This window comes from Sitophilus oryzae, unplaced genomic scaffold (assembly GCF_002938485.1).
Source record: "Sitophilus oryzae breed Bouriz unplaced genomic scaffold, Soryzae_2.0 scaffold_165_pilon_pilon, whole genome shotgun sequence".
Taxonomy (NCBI): Eukaryota; Metazoa; Arthropoda; class Insecta; order Coleoptera; family Curculionidae; genus Sitophilus; species Sitophilus oryzae.
The window spans coordinates 1,650,402-1,675,132 of record NW_022146347.1 but is presented as its reverse complement, the minus strand read 5'-3'; the positions used below and the strand labels follow the sequence as shown (position 1 = coordinate 1,675,132).

The following is a 24,731-nucleotide window of genomic DNA, read 5'->3' as shown; positions in this document are numbered from 1 at the left end:
TCATGGTTTGGATCTGATATTATTTTGATTATAAATGAACAAAATTGAATACCTTGTGCTAGTAGGTTGTACGATTTTCTTTTGCGCACTTCGAAAATAATCATTTGAATAAAAATTGCTAGGATAGCAATAGAGAAAAAAATTGTTAGTATTGTTCCCACGTTAAGAATATCGATAGAACTCATTTTATATTATTAACACACCAAACTAATAATAATAATTATTTATTAACATCTACCTTTTTTGTCGTTAATACACGACACGAACGATGAATCGATAAAAATCTTAATCTTATCTAGGGATTGAGTTATTAATTCTTTTTTTTTTGTTGTTTTTTTTACGGGATTATACTCGTCGATCAAGAAATTTTGTGATCGACATAATTTATACTTTGACAATTAAATAAAATATGTAATTTCTCATAATACAACGGACGCTTGGCCATAAAACAAATTTATGATCATATTGTATGTTGTGAGTTATTTAAAAATAAACAACAGAGGGTAAACACAGAGACGATATCCAAAATATGACATAAAATACAAATTGACTGTAAGTTAAAATTATAGACATTCAACTTTCAAGTACCTTTGCGCTGGACAGACTATACTGATCTGGCCATCGAAACTACGTAGTTTGGATTTTAACGTGTAAGACAGTGATCTAGGCTGCTTAATGGAAATGTATTAAAAGGAGATAAAAGTTGGGTTGATACATTTCTTCTATGCGGTATTGCCGGATTTTGGGTGAAAATTTCAAACCGCACAAGTAGGCGTTTACGAAAAATGTTTCATCAAGGGTTGAAACTTTTTACTACAGCTGTAGTAGATTATATTTAGCTTAGATATATTATCTTCATTTCAGTAGTATACATGAAATGGTTTATTTTTTCTACACACATTTTCCTACACACGTAAAAACTGGCAACACTGTATGCTGCTTTTTACTTTGTCTCTCTGTCTGCCTACCCTGTAATTTATACCCTGATCTCTGTCGCATGCATTAAAATAGAGACCACGCTGATGAACTCACCAGGACTTTTTGTGCCGATTTTAAGGTACGTCGGTACCTTAAAGTACCCCTATACCTATATTAATATAGGTGAAATGTAGGTGATTATACAATAATTATCATTTTTATGAAAATTATGGATTTTTAAAAATATAGAAATTAAAGGCAGTATAACAACCTACTGTCATTAACCCCAAATTTTCAGTCTAATCATTCTATAATTATTTATGATCGGATATTATTAGTGGAAGTTGATATTAATTTACCTTCGTTAAATTTGTTTCTCGTCTTTCTCATAGAGCATCCGTGTACAACAATTTGTATTATCAAAAGGGAAAAAAATGCCATACTTGCTATTAAGGGTATGATTCCAGGATAGCGATTATGGTCCATGGTAACCACTTTAAACTTACTTTTTATTATATTATAAATGTTTATGACAATATAATGTTGGCATTTTGATGTAGCTCAGCGTATCAAATTCATTATCTTTGATATTAAATAAGACAATTTATAATTTATTGATACTTATGATACTTACTATGAACATCTTTTATAACTTATATTATTATGACTGTTTAAAAGCGAATTAAAGTAGAAGTAAAATAAAGTATTTTAAGTTAACGTTTCTTTATTGCTAGCAGTGCTAATCTGCATGGGGCCTAGTTTGTTTATTATACACTTAGGTGCAAAAAAACCGAACGGATAATTTTTACGTCAAGTTTCAAGTGTTTTTTTTTACCTTTTAGCCCTATTGCAAACTAACTAAAAGCGCTGTTATTTTGAAGGAATCCGCCTATTCTTGCAAAATAGCAGACAACCGCAGCAAGTTTATATTTTGGTTAGTATGCAAACTAATTACAAAATCTGTTTAGGATGGGGATTTTACTCACTTTACTAAAATAGCTGCTAGTTTACACACCAGATAGCTTACAAAATTTATTTTAATTGTTTTTGTTTGTTAATATACAGTGTTAGGATGGATATGAAAATATGATAAAATAATAAATTTAATTTTCGTTTAAAAAATTTATTTATGACAGGTACGGACAAAAAGTTATTACTCTTCAAAACAGTTAAAACACATGTAGGTGGCGCCCCCTACAAATAGGAGTCATATTGACATCAAAATCAGATTTCTCATGTCAAAAAACTCCCAGACACCAATTTTCATCCAAATATTGACGTTACTTCAGAAATTATTTGTAAAAAATCGAAATAAAAATAAAACTTCTACACCCTGTATCTCCGAAACTAAGCATTTTGGCTAAGCTACATACATTTATATGAACTTTTTTACTTATTTTTATCAGTAAAATATGCTGCCGAAGTTTCCGGAATACCCTGTATATAGCGGAAAGCCGTATAGTAGTGATAAGTGAAATATCGGTAACTGTGACTTTGTCACTGATATTCTATAATCACAGTCACGGCCTGTGACTGATTTGAAAATAAACGGTGACTTGCTAAAGCGTGACGATTACAGTTAATTGTGATTTCTCTGGTAACGAGAAAATACTTCACAGAGCGGGACGTCGCGTGTCGCAAACGCAGCTGCCGATGGCACCGGTCGTGACTGTGATTATAGAATACTGTTTATTTTTTTTAGAAACTTCATTTTTTATATATTTCGTTTATTTTAATACAAAGGAAAATATTTGTTCTTTAATGTATTACTTATCTCGTGTTGTTAAGTTTCGTTCGTTATGGTTACGAGCATATTGCATATTTTATTCTTTTTCCGTTGGTTTCTTTAAATAAAAAAATTGTTTTATTTTTATTTTTTAATATACCTTTTACCTACTGTTTAGTGTTTTCTATTTCAGCAGCCTTGGATAAAGGACAAATAAAAATTAGTATAACAACAACAACAGAATCGTATCATTCGTATCGTATCTTATATTTTAGCCGTGATTGTGCTTTCGGATTCATAATCATAAAGTCGCAGTCACAGTTAAGAGTCACAGATAATACAAAGTCGCTGTCACAGGTAAGCCTGTGAACAGAAAATCACGGTTTGGCTCATCACTACCGTATAGTACATAACTACTGAAAAGGTAGGTTCAAACACAGTCAAAAAAATAAAATAAGATAAAATGAGAATAGTGGAAAATAATATAAGAGATAAGTTGGTTATATCGAACATGGTAGTTGCGTTTATACAGATGAAATGAAATAAGTGGGAGGTATAATAATATGAGTTTTTAACCTATAAATACTTTCAGGATTTGGATTTTTTTATTGCATAATTTCAATATGAATAGACAAGTACATTGAAAATACTAAAATTATTATAAACAACTACTAAACTGAAAACTAAATTTTTATCTAGTTTTAACGTATTGCTCATTATCAGTATATTTATTATTTTATTTGGCTGTTTGAATGCTCCCATATTAGATTTTCTTTTTTTCTTTCTTTTTTTTTATTTTGCTACTTGAACCCCCCTTAAGTTGACAAAATCACATAAATACTAATATAAAAATAATATAAATAAATTAATACTTAAACTGCCGTTAAACGGTAGCTTACTAAAATGCCGTTAATAGGTATGACGTCGTTGATGTGACGCACTTGACGGCTTTATGAAATATAGGAATTTTATAAGGACTAACCAACGCTATCCACCTCACCAAATAACCAACTTAACCAACGCAACGAACCTCGACACTGACAAAAAAATATAAATAACAAATAAAAATTTGTAAAAACCAACCAACCCCACCAAATAACCAACTAACCAATGAATTAACACCCTCCAAATAACAACGCTAACCAACCCGCCAAATAACTAAACTAATCCAACTAAAAAGAGTGAAACCAATGCAATAAGATCACGCTATAAGCAAAAAAAAATATAAAAAAGTCTTGGTCGGGTTGAGATTTGAACCACGGACCATTCGCTCACAAAGCATTAGCCTCAGCCACGGAGTCACAGCAGCTCTTGCAAAATGCTTATAGCCAGGCATTACTTTCCGCCGACATGAACGACGTCAATATATCTATTAACGGCATTTTAGTAGGCTACCGTTTAACGGCTGTTTAAGTACAGCTGGTTCCAATAAAATTGAATACGATTTAAAACATATTTTTATTATTTCGGGCAGTATATTCTATGATACCAGTCCCCCATTTCTCTATTTTCACTTTGTCAAAAGTAAAGTTGTTTTATACAATGTCACAATAACTTTAACATGTCAAAATACTTGACACATAAATATATACTACCCAAATATTCGAAAAAAATGTGTAAAGAGTCGTATTCATTTTTTTGGAACCAGCTGTATATCGTAAATTAATAGCCATATTCTCACTCTTAAATTGCAAGGATTTTTTCTTAGTTCGTAAACTAGCCAAGAATCTTGCTATTTTGGGTGACTAAAACTAATGGAGTTATTATATTAGCCAAAATTATAAATGATTAATATACAAACTAACTAAAACAACTGGTTAATATGAAAACAAAAATATAAAATTATGACATTATCCAATACGAATATGTAGTTTGCAAACTAACCAGCTGGTTTTAAACTAGCCGTTGGCTGCCAGCTATTTTGCAAGAATGGGCGGATTCCTTCAAAATAACAGCGCTTTTAGTTAGCAAAATAGCTGGCTAGTTTTAAAACTAGCCAAGTATCTTAACTTAGCCGTAACATATATAAATCTATGAACTTTTATTCATAAACTCAGTTTTTTATAAACTTTAGTATATTCATTTTACTCTTAAAAATTAAGTAAGGCATGTGTTGACGTGAGTCCAAAAAACTCAATATTCAGGAGACATGGTTCTGATCGAAAAATAATGAATTGCTCATTAAATTATTGTACAGGGTGTTTTAAAGATAAGGTAAAGAAGAACTCTTCGATTAACCCTGTATAATAAGTCAAGTATTAAAGTTTATAATAAACTGAGTTTACGAGTTTAGTTAAATTTGATGTATTTGTATACAGTTTACTAAAAAAATCAAGAAAATAGGGCTAAAAATAAAAAAATATAACACTTTAAATGCGACGAAAAATTTTTCTGTCTGTATCTGAGTGTATATGCTTACTCTTTTTATACTTGTTTTTGTGTGCAATATGAATATAAGCATCCAACTATTCTAACTAAAAAGCCGATTCGATTTTTTTTACATTTGGTCTGTTTTCAGCTCCTTTTACTAAAGTGGAATGAACAGTTACAAAACAGATCACAAGAGGAGAAAACATCGACAAGAGGAAAAATTCAAGGAGCCACTTATGGACAGACACAAGTATATCTGAAGCCGTTGCTGAGGAAACTCAAATCATTTACGCTTCCTGAAGACATTTCAGACAGTTTAACTGAAATAGTGGTTCATTTGTTAAACCGCAATTATTTAAAGGTGTGTATTTTATATTTTTAACATCCATAACTTTATCCACTGATGAAGTTTTATGATCTATGAAGTTTGGTAGTTATAATGTATGCTATATAAGATTCCATAAGATTTGTTTTTCTGACAAAGCTCTATTGATCATACTGTACTACTTTATTTTTTTATTATAAAACCATACTGTAGGGAAACCTGCAAATTAAAATGACAGACAAAACTGTAACTATCATGTATACTCTCGTTCGAGAGATTTTAACTCTATAACCATACGTCCTACCATTAGTTACTAAAGAAACTTCCTATAGGAGATGCGAGACCTTGTCGTTGGTGGGGAAACTCCTAGTTAGGTGCTAGAGGGAATCCCCTCTAGCGCTTTAGCTGGGTCTGGGGAGCATCTCACTATCTTGTCCCTGGCTGTGGTGTCGTGGCCAGGGAATTGCACCAAGGCGTATAACGATGCCAGTGATATATAGTAGGGTGTCCGTTATTTACCAAGTTGATCATTTCTCTCACGACGCCCTCTAAATTTTTAGTTTATTGTCTAAAAAAAAATAACAGACTATTGTAAACCCTTAATATTCACAATAAACCTTGCCCCAAAGACGGTTCGTTTCCCATTTAAATTACATGGGAACATGGGTCAACTGAATTGAAAAAAAATGTTAGGAAAATAACAGAAATTTACTGAACTTACTTAAAATTAGTTAATTAAGTACTTCAAAAGAATACAAGCTGAAAAATAATAAGTATTAGAATTAACTACCTGTCATGCATTCAATTGTTTTCCATGATTCAAAATTGTTTATCATGGTATCATGAAAATTGTTTTTTTTTCAAATAATAGATTAAATTTTTCAAAAATAATCATAATTTTGTCAAAAAAGTTGAAAAATTCAGGAATTTACCGAATGGTTAACTTTAACCGTGAATAACTTTTTAAGGAGTAGGTTTATCGAAAAATTCTAAGAGACCTTTTTTATAAAGCGTTCAGTTCTGTACAAGAATGTGTGATTGTCATGGCTGCGAGAGAACAAGATCGAGAGAAAAAAAATATTTGTAAAAAGTGGCAAATTCCCATCTAATTTAAATGGGGAATGAATCGTCTTTGGGGCAAGGTTTATTGTGAATATCAATAGTGGAGTGCTTTAAGCCCTAATGAGATACAAACCTCGGAATTCATTTACTGTGAACGAATTTTTATAAAACTTTTTGCATTGTATTGTTAATAAGATATATTACAAAGTTTACATATTTAAATTCGTTGCTTTCACTTTAGTATTTAAATAAACACACACATATACAAATGCATACATACAAGATGGCTCCGTTTTCCGGAAAAGCTCTGTATCAGGATTCCTATTTGAGATTTTCACTCCAAACCTTTTACAAAATATATGTTTAATAGTAGTTCACATTTCAAAAATATTTTTACAGATATACAGGGTGAGTCAAATATATATCATTTATTTATTCGAGTTTAGTGAATTTGCTATAAAATTCTTGTTTCAAAAATACCTTAATACCATAGAGTATATCAAAATGGTCTGTGAATTATGACCATGTCCATGAGGACGTCAATATAGACGTCCAGGAAACTTCGTATGAGAACTATAAGTAAGTTTATCGCTAAGAATCCGCCGTTTGCCAGCTTTTCAAATTGATAATGAATTGCACTTAAGAACCGTATATTAACTAACGGACTACAAGAAGACGATTAAATGAAGCAAATCTTATGTCAAGAAGGCCTGCTTCGGAACCAGAACTTACTAGATGTGTTGACTAGGCCCAAAAGCAAAGGCATGGTCTTAATGTAAAAATTACGAAAAATGTTAGTGCCTTCTTTAAAACCGAATATTTCTAATAAAAATAAAGCTAATGAGATGAACCAAAAAACAAACCATCGAGAAAGGATGTATCTAGATGATAAAATAATTTTTAAATTTCTTGCTGTTTTAACATATTTCACAGGGTGTTTCAAACTTTCATCAAAAATATCAACATTTTGTTTTCCCTCGTATAATTAACAGATGGGGAGTTTCATTTTTAATTTAGAAAAAGATACTAAGAAGTCAAATAATTTGGCAACACACTGCTTAAAAAATCATCAAAATCGGCCCACTAAGACAAAATATATTAATCTTTAAAATACATACAACATAACTTTGATGTGTAACTTTTTTAGGGGCCACCCTGTAGAACTCATAAGAACATAATTTTAGAAAATACTTTAAATTGACTTATATAAGCTCAGAAAATTTCACTTCAATACAAACTTTTGTTCTCCTTGCAAAAACCGCGTCGTATATGACGCGCCATCCTGTATAATTCGATTTCAATTAAAATTTCAAATGATTAGAATATAAGCAGAATAGGTATAGCTTATGTATTAGATTTATTTATTTCAATAAATTTACTTAGAAAAAGAATTAAAAAAATCAAAATATTAAGAAGGAAATAATTAAGAATTTACTAAAAATACTAAAATAAAAAATTAAAAGCAACGAAAAAGAATGGGTAAACATTTTAGTATTTTATCTATAAAACACAATACAGAAGGTTTCACATTAATACATTCAAAGTAATTGAATTCCGAGGTAAAAGTCTCTGGGCACTCCACTATAAGGATTTTGTGAGAGAAATTATCAACTTTCTAAATAACGGACACCCTAATGTATCGTAGCGGGTGTATAGTAGGAGGTAGATGTCCACTCCTCGGCCAAAAAAGGGGACACAATAGATGTTTAAGGTTGCGGTGATTAACCCCCATTCCACTCATTCTACATTCTACTAATAAAAAGTTATCCCATGATTTTTCATGTTCTACAATAATTATTTTTTGATCTGGGAACGATCGCCCCTTGCACAAGTATTTTTGAAGCTTCTTTTTAAGACTCAATAATTTCACTGTAATTGAAGTCCTGGCACAATGTTTTGCCAGATTTACACAGTTTTTATAAATCCAATTATAAAAAAAATCAAGAAATAATCAAAATAAACACAGAATAATACAGCACGCATATTTAAGACTCAAAAATTCAAATGTCAAGGGGTCTCAAGAGAAAAGTCAAACTAAACTAACACAAAAGATGTTGCTGTGACATAGCTTCCGTTTCTAATGTATGAACGTAAAAATAGTATTTGACTCTCCGGCCTTAGTTTTTTTCGAATTGAATGCTTTATTATGAATAAAATGTTTTAGGCAAGTGACGCGTACCTTCAGATGGCGATAGGAAACGCTCCCTGGCCCATAGGTGTTACTATGGTGGGTATCCACGCCAGAACCGGTCGCGAAAAGATCTTTTCGAAGAACGTGGCCCACGTAATGAACGACGAGACGCAAAGGAAGTACATCCAGGGACTGAAACGATTGATGACCAAATGTCAGGAGTATTACCCGACCGATCCTTCCAGATGCGTCGAATATCAGGCATTTTCGACAGAGGGGAGTTCAGCCCAATAATTGACATTCATAAACGAATATAGGTATGTGAACATTATTTGAAGTAAGACATATTGGTAATATAAAAAGATATATACAACCTTTTGTTCTTACAGCAATTTTTATTTATTTACTTAAAGTTATAATTTTGTATATATCTAAAAATTAAATAAAAAACTTACAATATTAAGATACCTATGAGATTATTTTTTCTGAAGTTTTCCAAGTTCAACAGCTTTCAGTGCGGCGGCTTCGATTGCATCCATCACTGCTCCTCTGTAAAAAAATAATTATAAATACAGGGTGGCGCACCTCATTCGCCTCGGTTGATTATACGAAAACGGAAAGATGTAGAAACAAAATATTTTATGGGTATATGTGGGGAGTCAATGTGCACAATTTAAAATTATTTTGAAATATACAGGGTGTCTCAGAACTAAGATCCATAAAGTAAAGTAAAGTAAAGTAAAGTTTATTTATCAAAAAAAGTACAATGTAAGTAAAAAAAAATAAAACTAAAGTTCCTGAAAAATAAGAAAATAAAAATAAATAAAGCTATTCCTTAGTTATAGATTTTCTAATTTGATAAATAAACTAAGTTGCTCACCAAAGAAATAAATCTTGTCGGTGAGTCAACATAATACAAAAGTTATATTTTTTCTTATGGAACACCCGCTATTTTATTTCATTTTTGGGTTCTTGGGCCCAAAAAAAGACATTTATTATAAGGGTTAAATATGTTTAAAATCATTGGTTTTTGAGATATTTAAAGATATTTAAATATGCATGCTACAAGAGAACTGATTATTAAGACCCTGTACATTACTTTTCAGAATTAGTTCTTGTGCTGAGTTTAAAGGCAAAGAAATAAACTTTACTGAAAAATGTTATTGCTTCCTTAAATTTATACAGGGGTACCAAAAATTAATGATCTATTTTAAGGATTTATTTTACATAAAAACTTTGTTATTTCAAATGTATTTCCCTGTATTTTTTTAAATAAATCGAAGCAGATTCAAATGTTCTTTCAAACTATATTAGGGTTTCCTATACCTATCTAGCTCAGATTTTGAATAAAAAGCGATTTTTCAATAAAATGGCAATCAAGATAGCTGGTGTCGCGATGACAATTTGCTAGTGACAGTTAGTAACTATTTTCAAAATCGACATTAGTTTATAGACGTTATTTAAATATATACTAGTTTACTTTTATTTAATTGACCTACAATACTTTAATAAATAATATTTATTAATATGTATTTATTATTTTATCAAGAAAAATGAAGAAGTATTTCTTTGTTTTATTTTACGATAACTTGTAGATATATGAATTTTTTATAAAAGAGCCAATTACGGCAAATTCAATTTCTTCACTTCCAACGACAGGTTTCTGCCTAATAGGTTTTTTATAAACTACACTACCAATTCTACGAAATAGGAAATAGGACAAATAGTTTTTCAAAGGAACGCTTATCAGGAAGATTCCTATTTGGATATCTTTGAGCATTAGCTCTTGCTCTTGAGGCCGAGAAATATTTTTTCTCACAAAATAAAATCACTAGTAACATATCCATTCGTTCCACCAACAGATATGGCTTTATTTTCAATAGTTACTAACTGTCACTAGAAAATGGCCATGGCGATACCAGGCATCTTGATTGACATTTTATTTAAAAATCGCTTTTTATTCAAAATCTGAGATAGATAGGTATAGGAAACCCTAATATAGTTTGAAAGAGCATTTGAATCTGCTCCGATTTATTTAAAAAATACAGGGTGTTGCATTTGAAATAACAAAGTTTTTATGTAAAATAAATCCTTAAAGTAGATCACTAATTTTTGGTACCCCTGTATAAATTTAAGGCAACAATAACATTTTTCAGTAAAGTTTATTTCTTTATCTTTAAACTCAGTACAAGAATTAATTCTGAAAAGTAATATACAGGGTGTTGATAATCAATTTTCTTGTAGCATGCATATTTAAATATCTTTAAATATCTCAAAAACCAATGATTTTAAACATATTTAACCCTTATAATAAATGCCTTATAAAATACCGGGTGTTCCATAAGAAAAAATATAACTTTGGTATGGATCTTAGTTCTGAGACGCCCTGTATATTTCAAAATAATTTTAAATTGTGCACATTGCCTCCCCACATATACCCATAAAATATTTTGTTTCTACATCTTTCCGTTTTCGTATAATCAACCGAGGCGAATGAGGTGCGTCACCCTGTATATTTATATACCGGGTTGCTGTTATGTATGGAAACGGTCGATTATTAGCTAAAATATAGGAGGTATCGCAAAAAGTTAAATTTAAAAGTTATAAGGTTTATAAATATCTATTAGCGGGTAATAAATTTAAGCATACAGGGTCGGTCGTAAAGTCGTGGCACATCAAAGTTTCATTTTTTTAAATGGAGCCCCCTGTATATTATTGCATATTTCGGTTCTTCCTTCAATTCTAAGCAAAAATCGAAATACACACGATGTAACTCAAACCAACCGTTTCCGAGTTATTGACTTTTGAAAATATCACTTAAAGAATTTGATTTAATTAATTTCGATATGTTCAGTTTCATTTAACGATGCCACTCTGCCGAAACTGTGATATTTAATAATATTTGACATTAGTTTTCAAGTTAGCATTTACAGATGTATAAAATGAGAGTATATCAAGTCTGGAAATTAAAAAATTTTCATTTAACATTTCAATTCTTCAATTTATGTACATTCTGTATTACGAATATTGCTTAGAATTGAAGGCTTCATTTAAAAAAAAATAAAGTTTGATGTGACATAACTTTATGACCGACCCTGTATACTTAAGTTTACTAATAGCTAATAGGAATTTAAAAACCCATTACAACAGTATCACAGTTTCGGCAGAATGGCATCATTAAATCAAATAAAACACATCGAAATTAATTAAATTAAATTGTTTAAGTGATATTTTCAAAAGTCAATAACTCGGAAACGGTTGGTTTGAAGTACATTGTGTGTTTTTCGATTTTTGCTTAGAACTGAAGGAATAATTGAAATATGTAATAATATACAGGGGGTTCTATCTAAAAAATAAAACTTTGATGACCACGACTTTATGAACGACCCTGTATACTTAAATTTATTACTGGCTCATAGATATTTAAACATCCTATAACTTTTGTATTTAACTTTTTGTGGTACCTCCTATATATTTTACCTAATAATCGACCGTTTCCATACATAAAAGTAGTAAGTAATTATATATACACATTTACAATTGTATGCATTACTTCTATTTAAGCTAAAGTAAAAAAATAGTTTTAATACACAAGTTGGAGTTTACTATTTAAAAGTGGATTAGATGTTTGGTATTATTGGTTTTTAATACCTTACGCCACCTCTTTCCAATGCGTGGATACCAGCAATTGTTTGGCCACCAGCCGAGCATACTTCGTCTTTTAACGTGCCCATGTGTTTATTCGTTTCCAAGACCATTTTTGCCGCGCCCATAACGGTTTGGGCGGCAAACCTCGTAGCCATGTCTCGATGGAGACCCATTCGAACGCCACCATCCGACAGGGCCTCGATAAACAAATAAACCTAAAAAATATTGAATAAGAAAAACAAATATCTATTACTAGAAAATAAGGCATTTTTTTATAAATTTTCTGATAGTAGGTAGACTAGGTCCCTATCTACATTTTCTAGATTTTATATATAATATTCGTTATATGGTGTTATTACTAGTATAGCGTCGGGTCCACATATGTGCTGTTCCTGTACGAATAAAGGTTGATTTACATTATTAGACATACAAAGCAGTGCATGCACACATAATCGTTTTTGTTTCTTCTTTGCGGCTTGTACTCGTATGGCTGTAAATGTTAATCAACCTTAATGAGTATTCAGGATAAATATCGCATATGTAGACAGAAAAAATAGTGTTCATGAGTCAATATTCAACTTCTTGGGCTAGTAAATTAACGCACATCAAGATATTTGAAAATTCACTATGTATATTGTTCCATCTTTGTTACTTTCTGTATAACAGTATTTTGAAATCGTCAAGCACCCCCATTTATGATATTTAATAAATAAACGGTGCTCAGAATTGCGATTCTGTATTGGTTAAAAGTTACTTTGTCGATTACAGGCCGATTAACTTCAATTTCTAACGTGATTACGTAAGTATTCCTTTTCCATGTTGTACACTATAGTTGTGTTAAAAAATAATATTTTTTACATTGAAAAATATAGTATATTGGCAAATAAATAAAGTCAAAACATGTAAATTGTTAAAAAGCTAAAGTAAAACCAAAAAAATTGACGTCAATGAATTGACTTAATTTGCTAAAATTTTTCGATCTATGATTTGTTTTTGCATCAGTACCAATCACTAATCCTAATACCTGTTGACACTGTTTTGCCAACTATTTCAATCATTGTTGTTGATCGCTTCGTATACCGTACTGGCAACTCTTACTTTTAAGTCGGTATTTACATATGTGGAAGTAAATCGCATAGAGATCTTCTTAAGTCGGATTGAGAGAAATGCCACGGTGTGCTGTTGCGGCGTTGCCACATTTCTCCGGCACGCCTTTCCCTATCAAGTAAAGTAAAATCACGATCGCAAACCGCTTATGTTTAAAAACCTTTTTCGAAAAGAATCTAGATAAAATCATTAGATATGTTTCTGAGCATCTGACATGGAATTATAAGGATATCGTTAAGGTGTCCATATTTTTTATAACGGGAAAACGTCAGTCATCGCGATAATTTAAAAACTCAACTGTTAACACATAACACGCGATAACTCATGAACCACTTTAGATATTGAAAGTTTTTTTATTTTGAAGTTCGGTTCTTTTACGAGATGTTTAAATGAGAAAAATTCGATAGGCTTGTTTTTTTTATTCAAAAATTTAAAATAAACCCGTCCATTTACTTTTAGTGCATAGCAATTTTCAGAAATCGTGTAACTTTTTTATTTGTAAAGATGATCACATACTCTCTGCGAAGAAAGTATAGCAGAAATATTAAGGAAGTTTTTGAAAAAAACTACAATCAACTATTTCTAATGCATTTCGAGATATCGATTTTTGAATTCAGAGTTCTAATAGCGCGACCAATGTCGAACACCAACTAAATTCCACTTATTTCTACCAAAAGTGCAAGTGTTTCTAACTTGCACTTAAAAATTTACATTAAGCTATAGGGAAAAGTATGACTCGTTAATAAATAAACAAATAAAGTATCACGAGACGTAATTAAATCGTAAAGCTGAACGCATGATATCCATACTTCTCTAGAATTTTAACTACAGATTGGGTCGATCGGTCGACCGCGACGAATGTGCTGTATCCCCTTCCACGTCTCCTAGTAGTGTGCACATATTCTCGGTTTGTTTCAGACGTTTGGCAACGTTTCTACTGTTCTCTCTTTGTTCAGTACATTATAAACGCATTGCATTCTTCTTACATACGGAAATCTCGACCCAAAACTAACCTTTGCCAGCCCTTAGTATGTACCCGATTGTTTGAAAATAAACATTGGCACAATTTCTGAATATTTGTAAATGAATGTATGGAGCCGGGGTTTGCGAGAGATCTTAAAAAATAATATTTTCGATTGGAAATGTCATCACGATTGTATCATTTTTTTGTAAAAATACGCAAGCGTCTAGAAAATGCCGTGACCTCATCTGATCGCAGCTAGATTTGACAGGCGTGTTCATTGCTAAGGCGTGCAGACAGCATCTTGTACCGCGGTATTTGTAAAGTGCGCATGCGCGAAGACAAATACTGTCAAAACAAACGGAAACAGATGACGTCACGGCATTCTCTAGACGCTTTGTAAAAATACATAATGTGTTATTATATGATACTCATTTTTTATTCGCGATTTTATAACACGTATTCTACAATTTCTACGTCTAAATATGGCATGTTGTAAGTCGTTATGTATGCTAAAACAAAAATATTAAATGTGGTATCTATAATACTGACAATAAAAGCCAATATACTGTATGTGTTTAAAAAAAATTTGGTTAAGTGAGCTTTGATGTTTACAATTGAAAAAAAAATAATTTCCCAGAAATCATTTTTATTTTCTACGTTTTATCATAAAACGTTTTGAGCATATTATATTTATTGAGTGGCACCGCACCGCCTGTCTTGATTTGCTTTTTATTTACTAACATAGCTGTCTAATTAATTAGATTTTTAACCTTTCTGCATTGTTTTTAATTTGCTTGAACTATTCAATTAATTACTTACAAAAGCTGGCCCACTGGCTGAAACCGCACCCACTGCATTAATCATATGTTCGGGTAATGCCTGGCACATGCCTGTAACTTCTAGAAGTTTCTGGACTAACATTATGTCCTCTTCTGTGGCCGTTGTACCGGGACAGTAAACTGTGCATCCTTCACCAGCTAACATTGGCGTATTCGGCATCACCCTTACAACTCTACTTCCGGTAAATTTGGAGAGCATCTTAAATTAAGACCCTGTGTAATTTCTTTTTACTAAAGGATGTATAGTACAATCATTATTACAACTAGACTGCAACACAAATCATCTACAAATAACCTAAAAAAACTTAAAATATCAAATATCTGTTTCTACATAAATGGTCGGGCTGAGAATCCACGAAGATCAATTTCTCAGAGTGGCTGTTTAGCGGTACACAAACTAAGAAAAATATCTTGAAGTTTCTAGGAGTAATCTCTAATAATGTAATGTATCAAATGAGGTTAAATCTAACTCAGAGTAATCATGAAGTTAGTCTAAGTTTTAAATAAAATAATTAATGTATTTATTTAAGAAACATATTGTATATCGAATTATGTTGTCAAAAATAAATTATATTTGCCCAACGATCGTTTAAACATGATCGTTTAATATTTTTGAACACCCTCGAAAAAGAAATACCATTCCTCAAACTCCCAGTGGATGACATACCAAGAATGTACAACTTTGAGAAACACCTCAATGTGGTATTGAGTAATAAAAAGAATTGGAAGAGAGAAACGTTTGCCCAGCAGTTAAAAGACCATACCATAACTTGGTATTTGGTGTACTGATGCTGAAAAGATATGGAAGATATGGAAGACTTCAGCAATCACACGAAGAACTAAACTGCGCATTGCGAGCTCCCTCATATTCCCCATAGCTATGTATGGCTCTGAAACATGGATACTAAAGGAAAGTGATAAGCAAAGAATAAATGCCTTGGAGATGTGGGTATATCGACGGCTGCTGCGAATGCCATGGACGGCTCATCGAACAAACATTTCCATTATAGAGGAACTAAAAATTGAGACACGTCTGGTTACCAGATTAAATCAGTCAATCCTCCGATATTTTGGCCATATTGCCAGGAGTGGCACCTCAATTGAGAGACTGATGGTGGAGGGAAAGGTAGAGGGAAGACGTTCACGTCGAAGGTGGGTAGACCAAGTCAAAACCCTAGTGGGCCACAACCTCCACGAAGCTTCACATATGGCGCAGTGTCGAACAACTTGGTCCGAGGAAGTGAGGGGAATTAACACATGATGTCACCATACTCTCATGTAGAGTGAAGGACTGAAGAGGGAGATACTGATGCTTCCAAAACCAAGGCAGGAACAGGGATCGGAGTATTTGGACCGAGAACAATACTCCGAACCAATGGGTACCTACCCCAGTATCCTACAGACAGAAATCTACGTTATCGAAAGATGCGTACTGTAGCAAACTTGTGTGCCATAACTTGGGTACGACTGATATTGAAGATAGAGAACTACCCTCTGTAAAACCGTTCCAGATATTGCCCTGGATGATAAGTTATAACTCAAAAAACGGGGATACAATACGAGCAGATCTTTAAGGTCGCGGTGATTACCCCCCCCCCCATTCTACATTCAACAACGATCGTTCAACGTTACGTCATCATTACTTATCAAATATGCGTTTGAAGGAGTGTCTGTTATATTATTTAGAAAACTGTCTTTATATTATTTAGAAAAATAAAGCGAAAAAGATATGTGACAGGGCTTTTAACTCTTCGTCATTTTTGTTCAAAAGTTATTATTTTCTGTCACTGGACAGGCTAGTTGTTTTACTAGTAATACCTGTTCTAAATCGGCTATTGTAATTCCCGCCAAAATCGATATGAACAATTTATTTTTAATTTCAGCACTGTAGACAACATCGGAGATTGATTTTATGGCTCCAGGAAGAATATGGGGTTTGACAGCTAAAAATATTATATCTGCTTTGTTGGCTACAATGGCATTCTCCGTGTGTACACTAGCCCCTAGTGCTTTCCAGGAGTCCAAATTTTTCGGATAAGGACTGGAAACAAATACTTGGGAATAGTCTATTAAACCTAAGGAAACAAAATTAATTTAATAAATTATTCTATTTAAGTTACCTCAGAGAAATTAGTAAATATTGAGACCCCAGACCCCATAACATATGAATAACTATCAATGTCTACTTACCCTTTTGCTTTAAACTTTTACAAATCGCTTTGGCCATAGCTCCATCACCGATAAACCCTATTTTGTGAGATAATTTCGCCTGGTTATTCACTGACCTGTGGAGTACATGGAAAGAAAATATTTTTTCACATTGTTTAGGATAGAAGATACTGAAACAAAATAATACTCTGTATACCTACCTACAGGATAATCTAATTTATATTTTACATTCTTTTATTTTAGGTGTTTAAAAACTAATGCTACTCATTGTAATAACCAATAGTACCGAATGATAGTATTATGCAACCCAAAAATAAACATTGTTGACCCAATATAATAAAAAAACGGCGTCAGCGATGGCTATGAAATGAAGATCGCTGTCATTTTATATGTAAAATTATATGGGGAATGTTATCGGTCGTTATTTCCAAGCCAACTGGACGCCGTTTTTACCTTCAGAGAAATCAGTAAATCTATAGAAATTTGTTGATTTTTATCAAGAAATATTTATTGAGACACCCATTAATATCTTGTTTATATCTTGCAATGTTGCCATATTTTGATAAATCTCACCAACAAACTGTTCATTTCATGTTTATGAATGTACTAATAAATAATTATTATATAATTAATAATGAATAATATAACTTTTATTTCACTGTGGTAATTGTTTACACCTGTATTGTAGATCTAATATACCGTATGATCGAAAAAAAACGGCGTCCAGTTTGCTTGGAAATAACGCGATCAATGACATTCCTCATATAATTTTACATATAAAATCATAGCGATCTTTATTTCATAGCCATTGCTATTGACTTCCTGTGATGGCAGTATTTCTTTTCCAAACAAATATTAAAAAAAATACGAAAACAAAATAACTATTTGACATGACGTCAATAAGTATTCAACATTTTTATAACATTTTCATGTTCATTGTTTCTTTAAATCGCCCATTCTTTTATCTGCCATTTAATTTTCTCAAAAATTCAATTTAGATTATAATTTATAACAGAAGACAATTTTTTAATAGGCCCCTTGCACGCGTCGGTTAAAATATAACTATTCATCACTACTACATATTTTTAGCTAAAATATATTGAGTTTGTAAAAATTTTATCTAAAGGTGCGTATTCATTATCCGCACGAACGAACGAACGAATGTACGCTAGTGGTATGGACGGGGACCGCACGATAGGACCGCACGAGAAGACCGGAGGCATTTGTTGGCGAACGCCTTTGATGTACCGACTCGAAACGGATGGTCGAGCGAACGAACGAACGAACGGCCGCATGCGTTCGGTCCCCGTCTAAATATACCGCACTTTCATTCGTTCGTTCGTTCGTTCGTTCGGATAATGAATACGCACCTTAAAACGAAACAAATATTACAATGAATGTAGAATGTATCCCGATTTTCCCCACAGAATTTCCATTCCCCTTTATTTCTTAGCTTCAATCTACTGAGGTGTTCGGTGTTCGTTGAGGAGACAGTGTCCTGTTAAAAACTGCATGACAATCCAAGATCGTTCTTACTTAAATCAATGAAAATCTTTGTTTTTCAGTGTCACAAGTTCTGAGAAATTTCTTCGAGTGTTGTAGACCGTTGGAGGATTTTCATTCCAGGTTACAGATGCCTTCCATGTTCTTGAGTTCCGCTTTAAGTTGGTTTCCGCTTGGTAAGCAGAACGATTCTAGTACAGTTATTGGAGTGGTCGCTCTTTTTCTAGCTTGATCGTTTGCTTTTTCATTGCCTTCTATCCCTTGATGAGCTGTCACCTAGAATAGGAGGGCTTATTTTGTTCTCTAGGAATTATTTGGCCAACTTCGAACTATTGGTTACTGCGAGTTGATAGTTGATCGCTTGACTACTGGATAATATGGCTATTTCCTGTCTCCGATAGTTCCTATCTAAGATAAGTTGTATGCATCTTTCGATAGCGTGGATTTTTACCTGAAGGATGCTGCGGTAGGGTGCGCATTGGTTCGGAGAATTTAGTTTTCGGCCCAAATACTCTTATCCCTGTTTTGCTTTTGAAAGTATCAGTACCACGTTATGGTATGGTCTTTTACCTGCTGAGGAAACGTTTGTCTCTTCCAATCTTTTTATTGTTCAATACTACAGTGAGGTCACATCCACTGGGAGTTGGAGCAGTGGAATGTTCTTTGTGAGGGTGCTCCAAGCCCCTGACCTGAAAATTCTTCAGTATTATTTCGGTCAATGACCATTCTAAACATTGTCACATTGGCATATCTACTGACGACAATGTGCAGTGGTATTAGGTCTAGGGTGACCTCATTGCTGCTGTTGGGCATGTTCTTATGGCAGCTGTGATGCAGCTGCATCTGTGTACTTTGCAAAGGTTTTGCCTTATTGTATATTGCTCTAGTTATGTACCAAGTAACTGCTCCGTGGGTAATCATGGGTCTTACTATCATGGTGTACATCCAGAGCAAAATGTTAGTATCTATTTCCCGCCAGTCTTCTGCATATCATGAGAGCCTTTGTGGCTTTGCTGGTAATGTTCTTAATATGCCTGTTCCATAGAAGTTTATTGTCCAGGATTGTACCCAGATATTTGACTTCCTGTGATGGCAGTATTTATTTTCCAAACAAATATTAAAAAAAAAATAAAAACACAAAATAAGTTTCTTTAGCATGAAAAAAAGATATTATTTAAGAATCAAAGGTTGAAATATAGTAGTCTGTCGGACCGAGTCAGGGAAAATTTCAACAGATGTAGGGTTTCCAGAGGATTTACTCGGGCATGTTCGGATTGTCAAAGCGTCCGGCGCGGTCCGGATAATTTCTCAGTTACTTTGTTGAATATTTTAGTCTCTACGATGCTACAGCTCTACTTAACCAACGCATGTTCGAAAGTACCCATTTCTATACTTTGGCGTTCAAATGTTTCGCTTTTGGTGTACTCCTGGAGAGTTAATGTTTTTTTTTACATTTTGTTCATTCAGGGGCTATTATTTGCATCCTATAAAAGTTCTTAAATAAATTTATAGTTTCTTTTTTGCGACGTCCGGATTTCTGAGTTCACTTGTCCGGAATTTCGAAAAACCTTTATGGAAACCCTAAACAGAGATGACATCCATAAAATGACAAAACACAATTATTTATCTGTGAATTAAAATGAGAGAAATATCCGTCACTATCATGTTTGTATCCTCTCTTTGGTGATACCAGTTAAAATATTTGCAGTTATTTAAAAAACAGCCCCTTAAATTCTATATAAAATTATACTTGCAAAGTAGAGAATAATTATTTTTTTTATATGGATCCAAATACGAACGTTATGCTTATAAATAATTGGTTAAAAGATATATTATAGGGTATTCAAACAAATATGATAAATTCTAAAATGTTCAGTCACAATTCAAAGCTTGTAACGATTTCTATGGCAATCTAATCTCTAATTTTCAGTTTTTTTGAAAAATTAACTTTATAGTTGAATAGTAAAACAAATACCTATACAAAATCAAGTGTATATATTAAAGACATTTATAAAACATATAAAACCGATACTTACAATTATTATTAATCATGCTTACGTATCCTACACTTAATTTTTGGTTTACGTGTATAATTTAAAACTAATACAATATAAGGAACTAAGTCTTCATTTTAACTAATATCTAAAATAGTAGTAAAGGAGAATATTAACAAAACCTCCGAAAATGTGAAATTATTTAAATAGAGCAATGAATTACAAAAAAAAACTTAAAATAATTTAAAAGTGGAGTGGAAAATATTTACAAAGTTATAACATTTCTTAACAAATATACCCAGACATACTTACATGTAACAATAAAACTTTTACCTTGCCTTACAATCGCATTACATGTCAAACAAAATATAATGTACATCTACATTTATCTAACTATACAAAAATAATCACCTAATTTCTTCTTTTATCATATTAGCAATGTGTTATCTTTATATAATAAAATATACTTAGATTTATAAAATTACCTTTTCTTCTCTCTAAATAAAACTATTCAAAAATGTTCTTTTTAATAAAATGAGATCTTGTCTAGTTAACTTTGGCACCAAAAAATAATTTGAGCTAAATAGGTTCTTGTTTTCATGTTTAAAAGCTTCTAAAATTATTGTGATTATTACATATTATTTTTGTGATAAAATACTATATTATCAGAGATTCCAAATAATTTGGATACACCATGATCAAAAAAAAACAATGTCAAGTTACCCTAGATATACTGACTTAAGTCATAGATAAGCATTTTTAAGTTAACTTGATACTGTTTGTTTATCATACAGTATTTCTACATTAATACTAAGAGCATAAACTGACTGACAATATATAAGACAAGTTTGACATAGTTGTGCCAGTACATGTGCAAATTATTAATGAGAATATGAAATATTAATAGTTAATCAAAACATCAATAGATTACAAGACACAGAGCTTATACTAAAGGCATAGACAGCATATTTTCATGAATATCTAGTAGTTTATCATAAATAACTCTAAAACATGGTCGATCAACAGGTTTTTGGGCCCAACACATCTTCATAAGTTCATAGACATCAGCAGGTGTACTTTCAGGAGGTGACATGATATTGCCATCTTTTAAAAATTTGATAACTTCCTCATGAGTTTTTCCATAATAAGGTTGTAAAGCAAAAGAAAATATCTCCCATAAACAAACTCCAAACGCCCACACATCAGTTTCTGAAGTATATTTGTTATAGAGAATGCTCTCCAAAGGCATCCACCTTACTGGTATAGCATCTCTATCAGTACCTTTATAATAATCTTGAAGATAAATTTTCTGTGACAATCCAAAATCTGCAATTTTTACTACCATATCATCATTTATAAGGCAATTTCTAGTTGCAAGATCTCGATGAACAAACTTGCGATCTGATAGATAGACCATTCCTGAAGCTATTTGAACAGCAATATTTACTTGATCAAGATGTGTTAATTGAAAATCTCTATAAATTTCTTTGTTGGTAAATTCTCCACTAATGGCACTTCTTACTACATAATTTGTTGGAGAACACTGTCGAAGAAATTCATTTAAATCTCCCTTTCCCATGTATTCAAACAGTAAACACATAGGTCTTCCAACTGCGCACACACCTAGTAATCTCACTATATTTGGATGATCAAATTCTGCTAACAGACAGGCTTCCTTTTCAAAATCTTCTTGCATATCATCAGAAGCATCATCTTTTAACATCTTTACAGCTACAATAGTAAAATCTTCACCAGCAACCAAGCCTGGAGCTTTGGCTTGAAAGACACTTCCAAAAGCTCCTTGGCCCAAGTCTCTTAGATAAATTATATCATTTCTAGGATATTCCAGTTTTTCTAATTTGGGATTCAAAGGCGCACCATGTCGATGATATTGCATATTACTTGGCAGTTTATCTAAATCAATATTAACTTCCGCATTAGCAGGTGCATTATAACCCAATATTCTGCGTTTGTATAATCTATGACATAACAATATCAGTAAGAGACAAATTATTATTATGAGGAGGCCCAAACATGAAGTTATTATTAAAAATGTCGGAGAAAAGTACTCCTCCATTTTAATTCCTGGTAATTCACCTTCATCATTAGTAGAGTTTAAACATCTAGGAATATCACAATGTTGCCATCTTATAGCAGGATTTGTAGTAAAACACCAGGGTCTTTTCTCTTCTGCACCAGCATTCCTACAATAGTTTTCAGCATTTTGAAGCTCCATAAAAACATCTGGTGGTGAATTATGAGCTTGTGGTTCTTGTGAATCCCACCTTTGACATGGTATCCCATCTTTGGTAACATTAACTTTACCTTGGTAATAGCGTCCCTTTCCTTTGATGCAATCATACGTAACTTCAGATGTTTTCATATCAGTTAAACCTGCATATGAACATACCGATGCTGACTTTGGTGCTTCTCTGTATTTAGGTAGAACACTGCAGTCTGGCAAACGAAAATGACCTCTTGACTTAACATATACTCCATTAGCTTTTTTATCCTCTAGCACAGCCCATTCTTTATAACAAAACAGTAATTTTAATGCTATACAATCCTCATAACACAAAGGTAAAGGAGCTGAATCATTACATTCTGGAAAAGCATAAACACATAGCATCTTTTCAGCAGCACTACGACATGGTTCTTCAAATGTGGACATCATTTCATCCCATAAAGCAGTTGTAATTTGTTCATTTTCATATCCGCCAGAATTGTTGTACCAAATTAATTTCGTGTGCTCTACATAATTTTTACATATTTTACCATGGTATAAATTACAATAACCATCTGCATGTGTTTGATAAAAGCACGTCAAGATAAATAAACAAACTTGTATAAGTTTCATGATTGAAACGAATAATCCGAATACATCTAGATAGAGCAGTCCGTCATTATACTATATTAATAAACATTATTTCATTTTTTTGTGTTTTCACTGTGAAATAACATTTACATTTTTTAAAGAAATTTATGGAATTACGAAATTACTTTTCACAAAAAATTGTTTGAGTGTCAAAGTCAAAACTAGAAATGTCAATTATGACATGACGTTTTCGCTTGGCATTTCAGAAAATCGATAATTTAAATATGAATTAAAATATGATCTGAGTATGGAAAGTTGGATATGCTAGAGATCTTAAGATATCGCAGACTGCAAAACAAAGATAATAGCACAGGATAATAGCTGCAGAACATCCCTAATCACCCCTAATGATTTGATGATCATTTTAATTTGCTATTTTTAACATTTCTGTTTTAAAAAATGATCTGAATTTATTCATTGCCATTCTTTTGAAAAAATCTGGAAAAAATATAAAATATATCATTGAATTTATCTACAATTTTCTCTAAAAATTATTTGAACAATAATGTTAAATAATATTAAAATAATGTCTTCTGATATAATGTCTGATGTCTAAATTTAAATTTGGTAAATTTGAAGCTAAACTATTCAAGCAAAGGTAGATGGCAAGTGTTAATAGGATATGAATTTAATAATTTGTTCATTATTATCGAAATGTGTGATAAGCTTTACATTTATAGTTATTTTTAAAAGCTATTTTTTTCATAGAATTTCTAGACACACTAGCAATTTTATTTGAATTTTTTAGTATTAATAACAACTTCATATATAAACAATGAAATATCAATATTAAAATAACTATTATGCAAGGATCTTGGCGGTTGCCTTAACGATTTTGGCATTAAATTATGTATCATTTAAAAAATATATTTATATATTCATTCTTCAAATATTGCATCTAATTTGAACACTCTACTTACCGTTTAATATTTCTGAAAACTAATTTGTTTAGAAAACTCATATTTATATTAAAGTCGTTCTTGTATTACAATGAGTAATGATTAGCGTTAAAAACGATATTTTATGACCAAGTATTGGTTTTTCTTCTATACTTTTAACCTAACATTGAACTTGTTTCTAAATAATGGATTTCTAGTTAT

The 24,731-nt window shown here is 32.0% G+C and overlaps 3 protein-coding genes across 4 annotated transcripts in view; 1 reads left to right on the top strand and 2 right to left on the bottom strand.

The window, feature by feature from the left end:
• LOC115880866 (pre-mRNA-splicing factor 18) overlaps positions 1-8,997 on the top strand; it is a 19,081-nt gene extending 10,084 nt beyond the window's left edge. Inside the window, exons 5-6 of the mRNA XM_030898184.1 lie at positions 5,163-5,375; positions 8,566-8,997. Coding sequence (XP_030754044.1) covers positions 5,163-5,375; positions 8,566-8,826 — 474 coding nt within the window. The 3' untranslated portion in view covers positions 8,827-8,997. The remainder of the gene's footprint in view (positions 1-5,162; positions 5,376-8,565) is intronic.
• LOC115880867 (pyrroline-5-carboxylate reductase 3-like) lies at positions 8,911-24,731 on the bottom strand. 2 transcript variants are annotated; one of them, XM_030898185.1, is made up of 6 exons: positions 24,552-24,731; positions 17,281-17,429; positions 16,909-17,165; positions 15,071-15,289; positions 12,184-12,395; positions 8,911-9,081 (listed from the first exon to the last, which is right to left on the bottom strand). In XM_030898185.1, exons 1-6 carry the CDS (start codon positions 24,590-24,592, stop codon positions 9,009-9,011), a joined length of 951 nt encoding a protein of 316 aa, XP_030754045.1. In that variant the 5' UTR covers positions 24,593-24,731; the 3' UTR covers positions 8,911-9,008. The 2 variants fall into 2 exon arrangements, with proteins under 2 accessions (XP_030754045.1, XP_030754047.1); XM_030898187.1 differs by having other exon boundaries at positions 17,281-17,375.
• Positions 20,738-23,790, bottom strand: LOC115880863 (tyrosine-protein kinase transmembrane receptor Ror2). The gene has a single exon (XM_030898182.1). It carries the CDS (start codon positions 23,611-23,613, stop codon positions 21,700-21,702), a length of 1,914 nt encoding a protein of 637 aa, XP_030754042.1. The 5' UTR covers positions 23,614-23,790; the 3' UTR covers positions 20,738-21,699.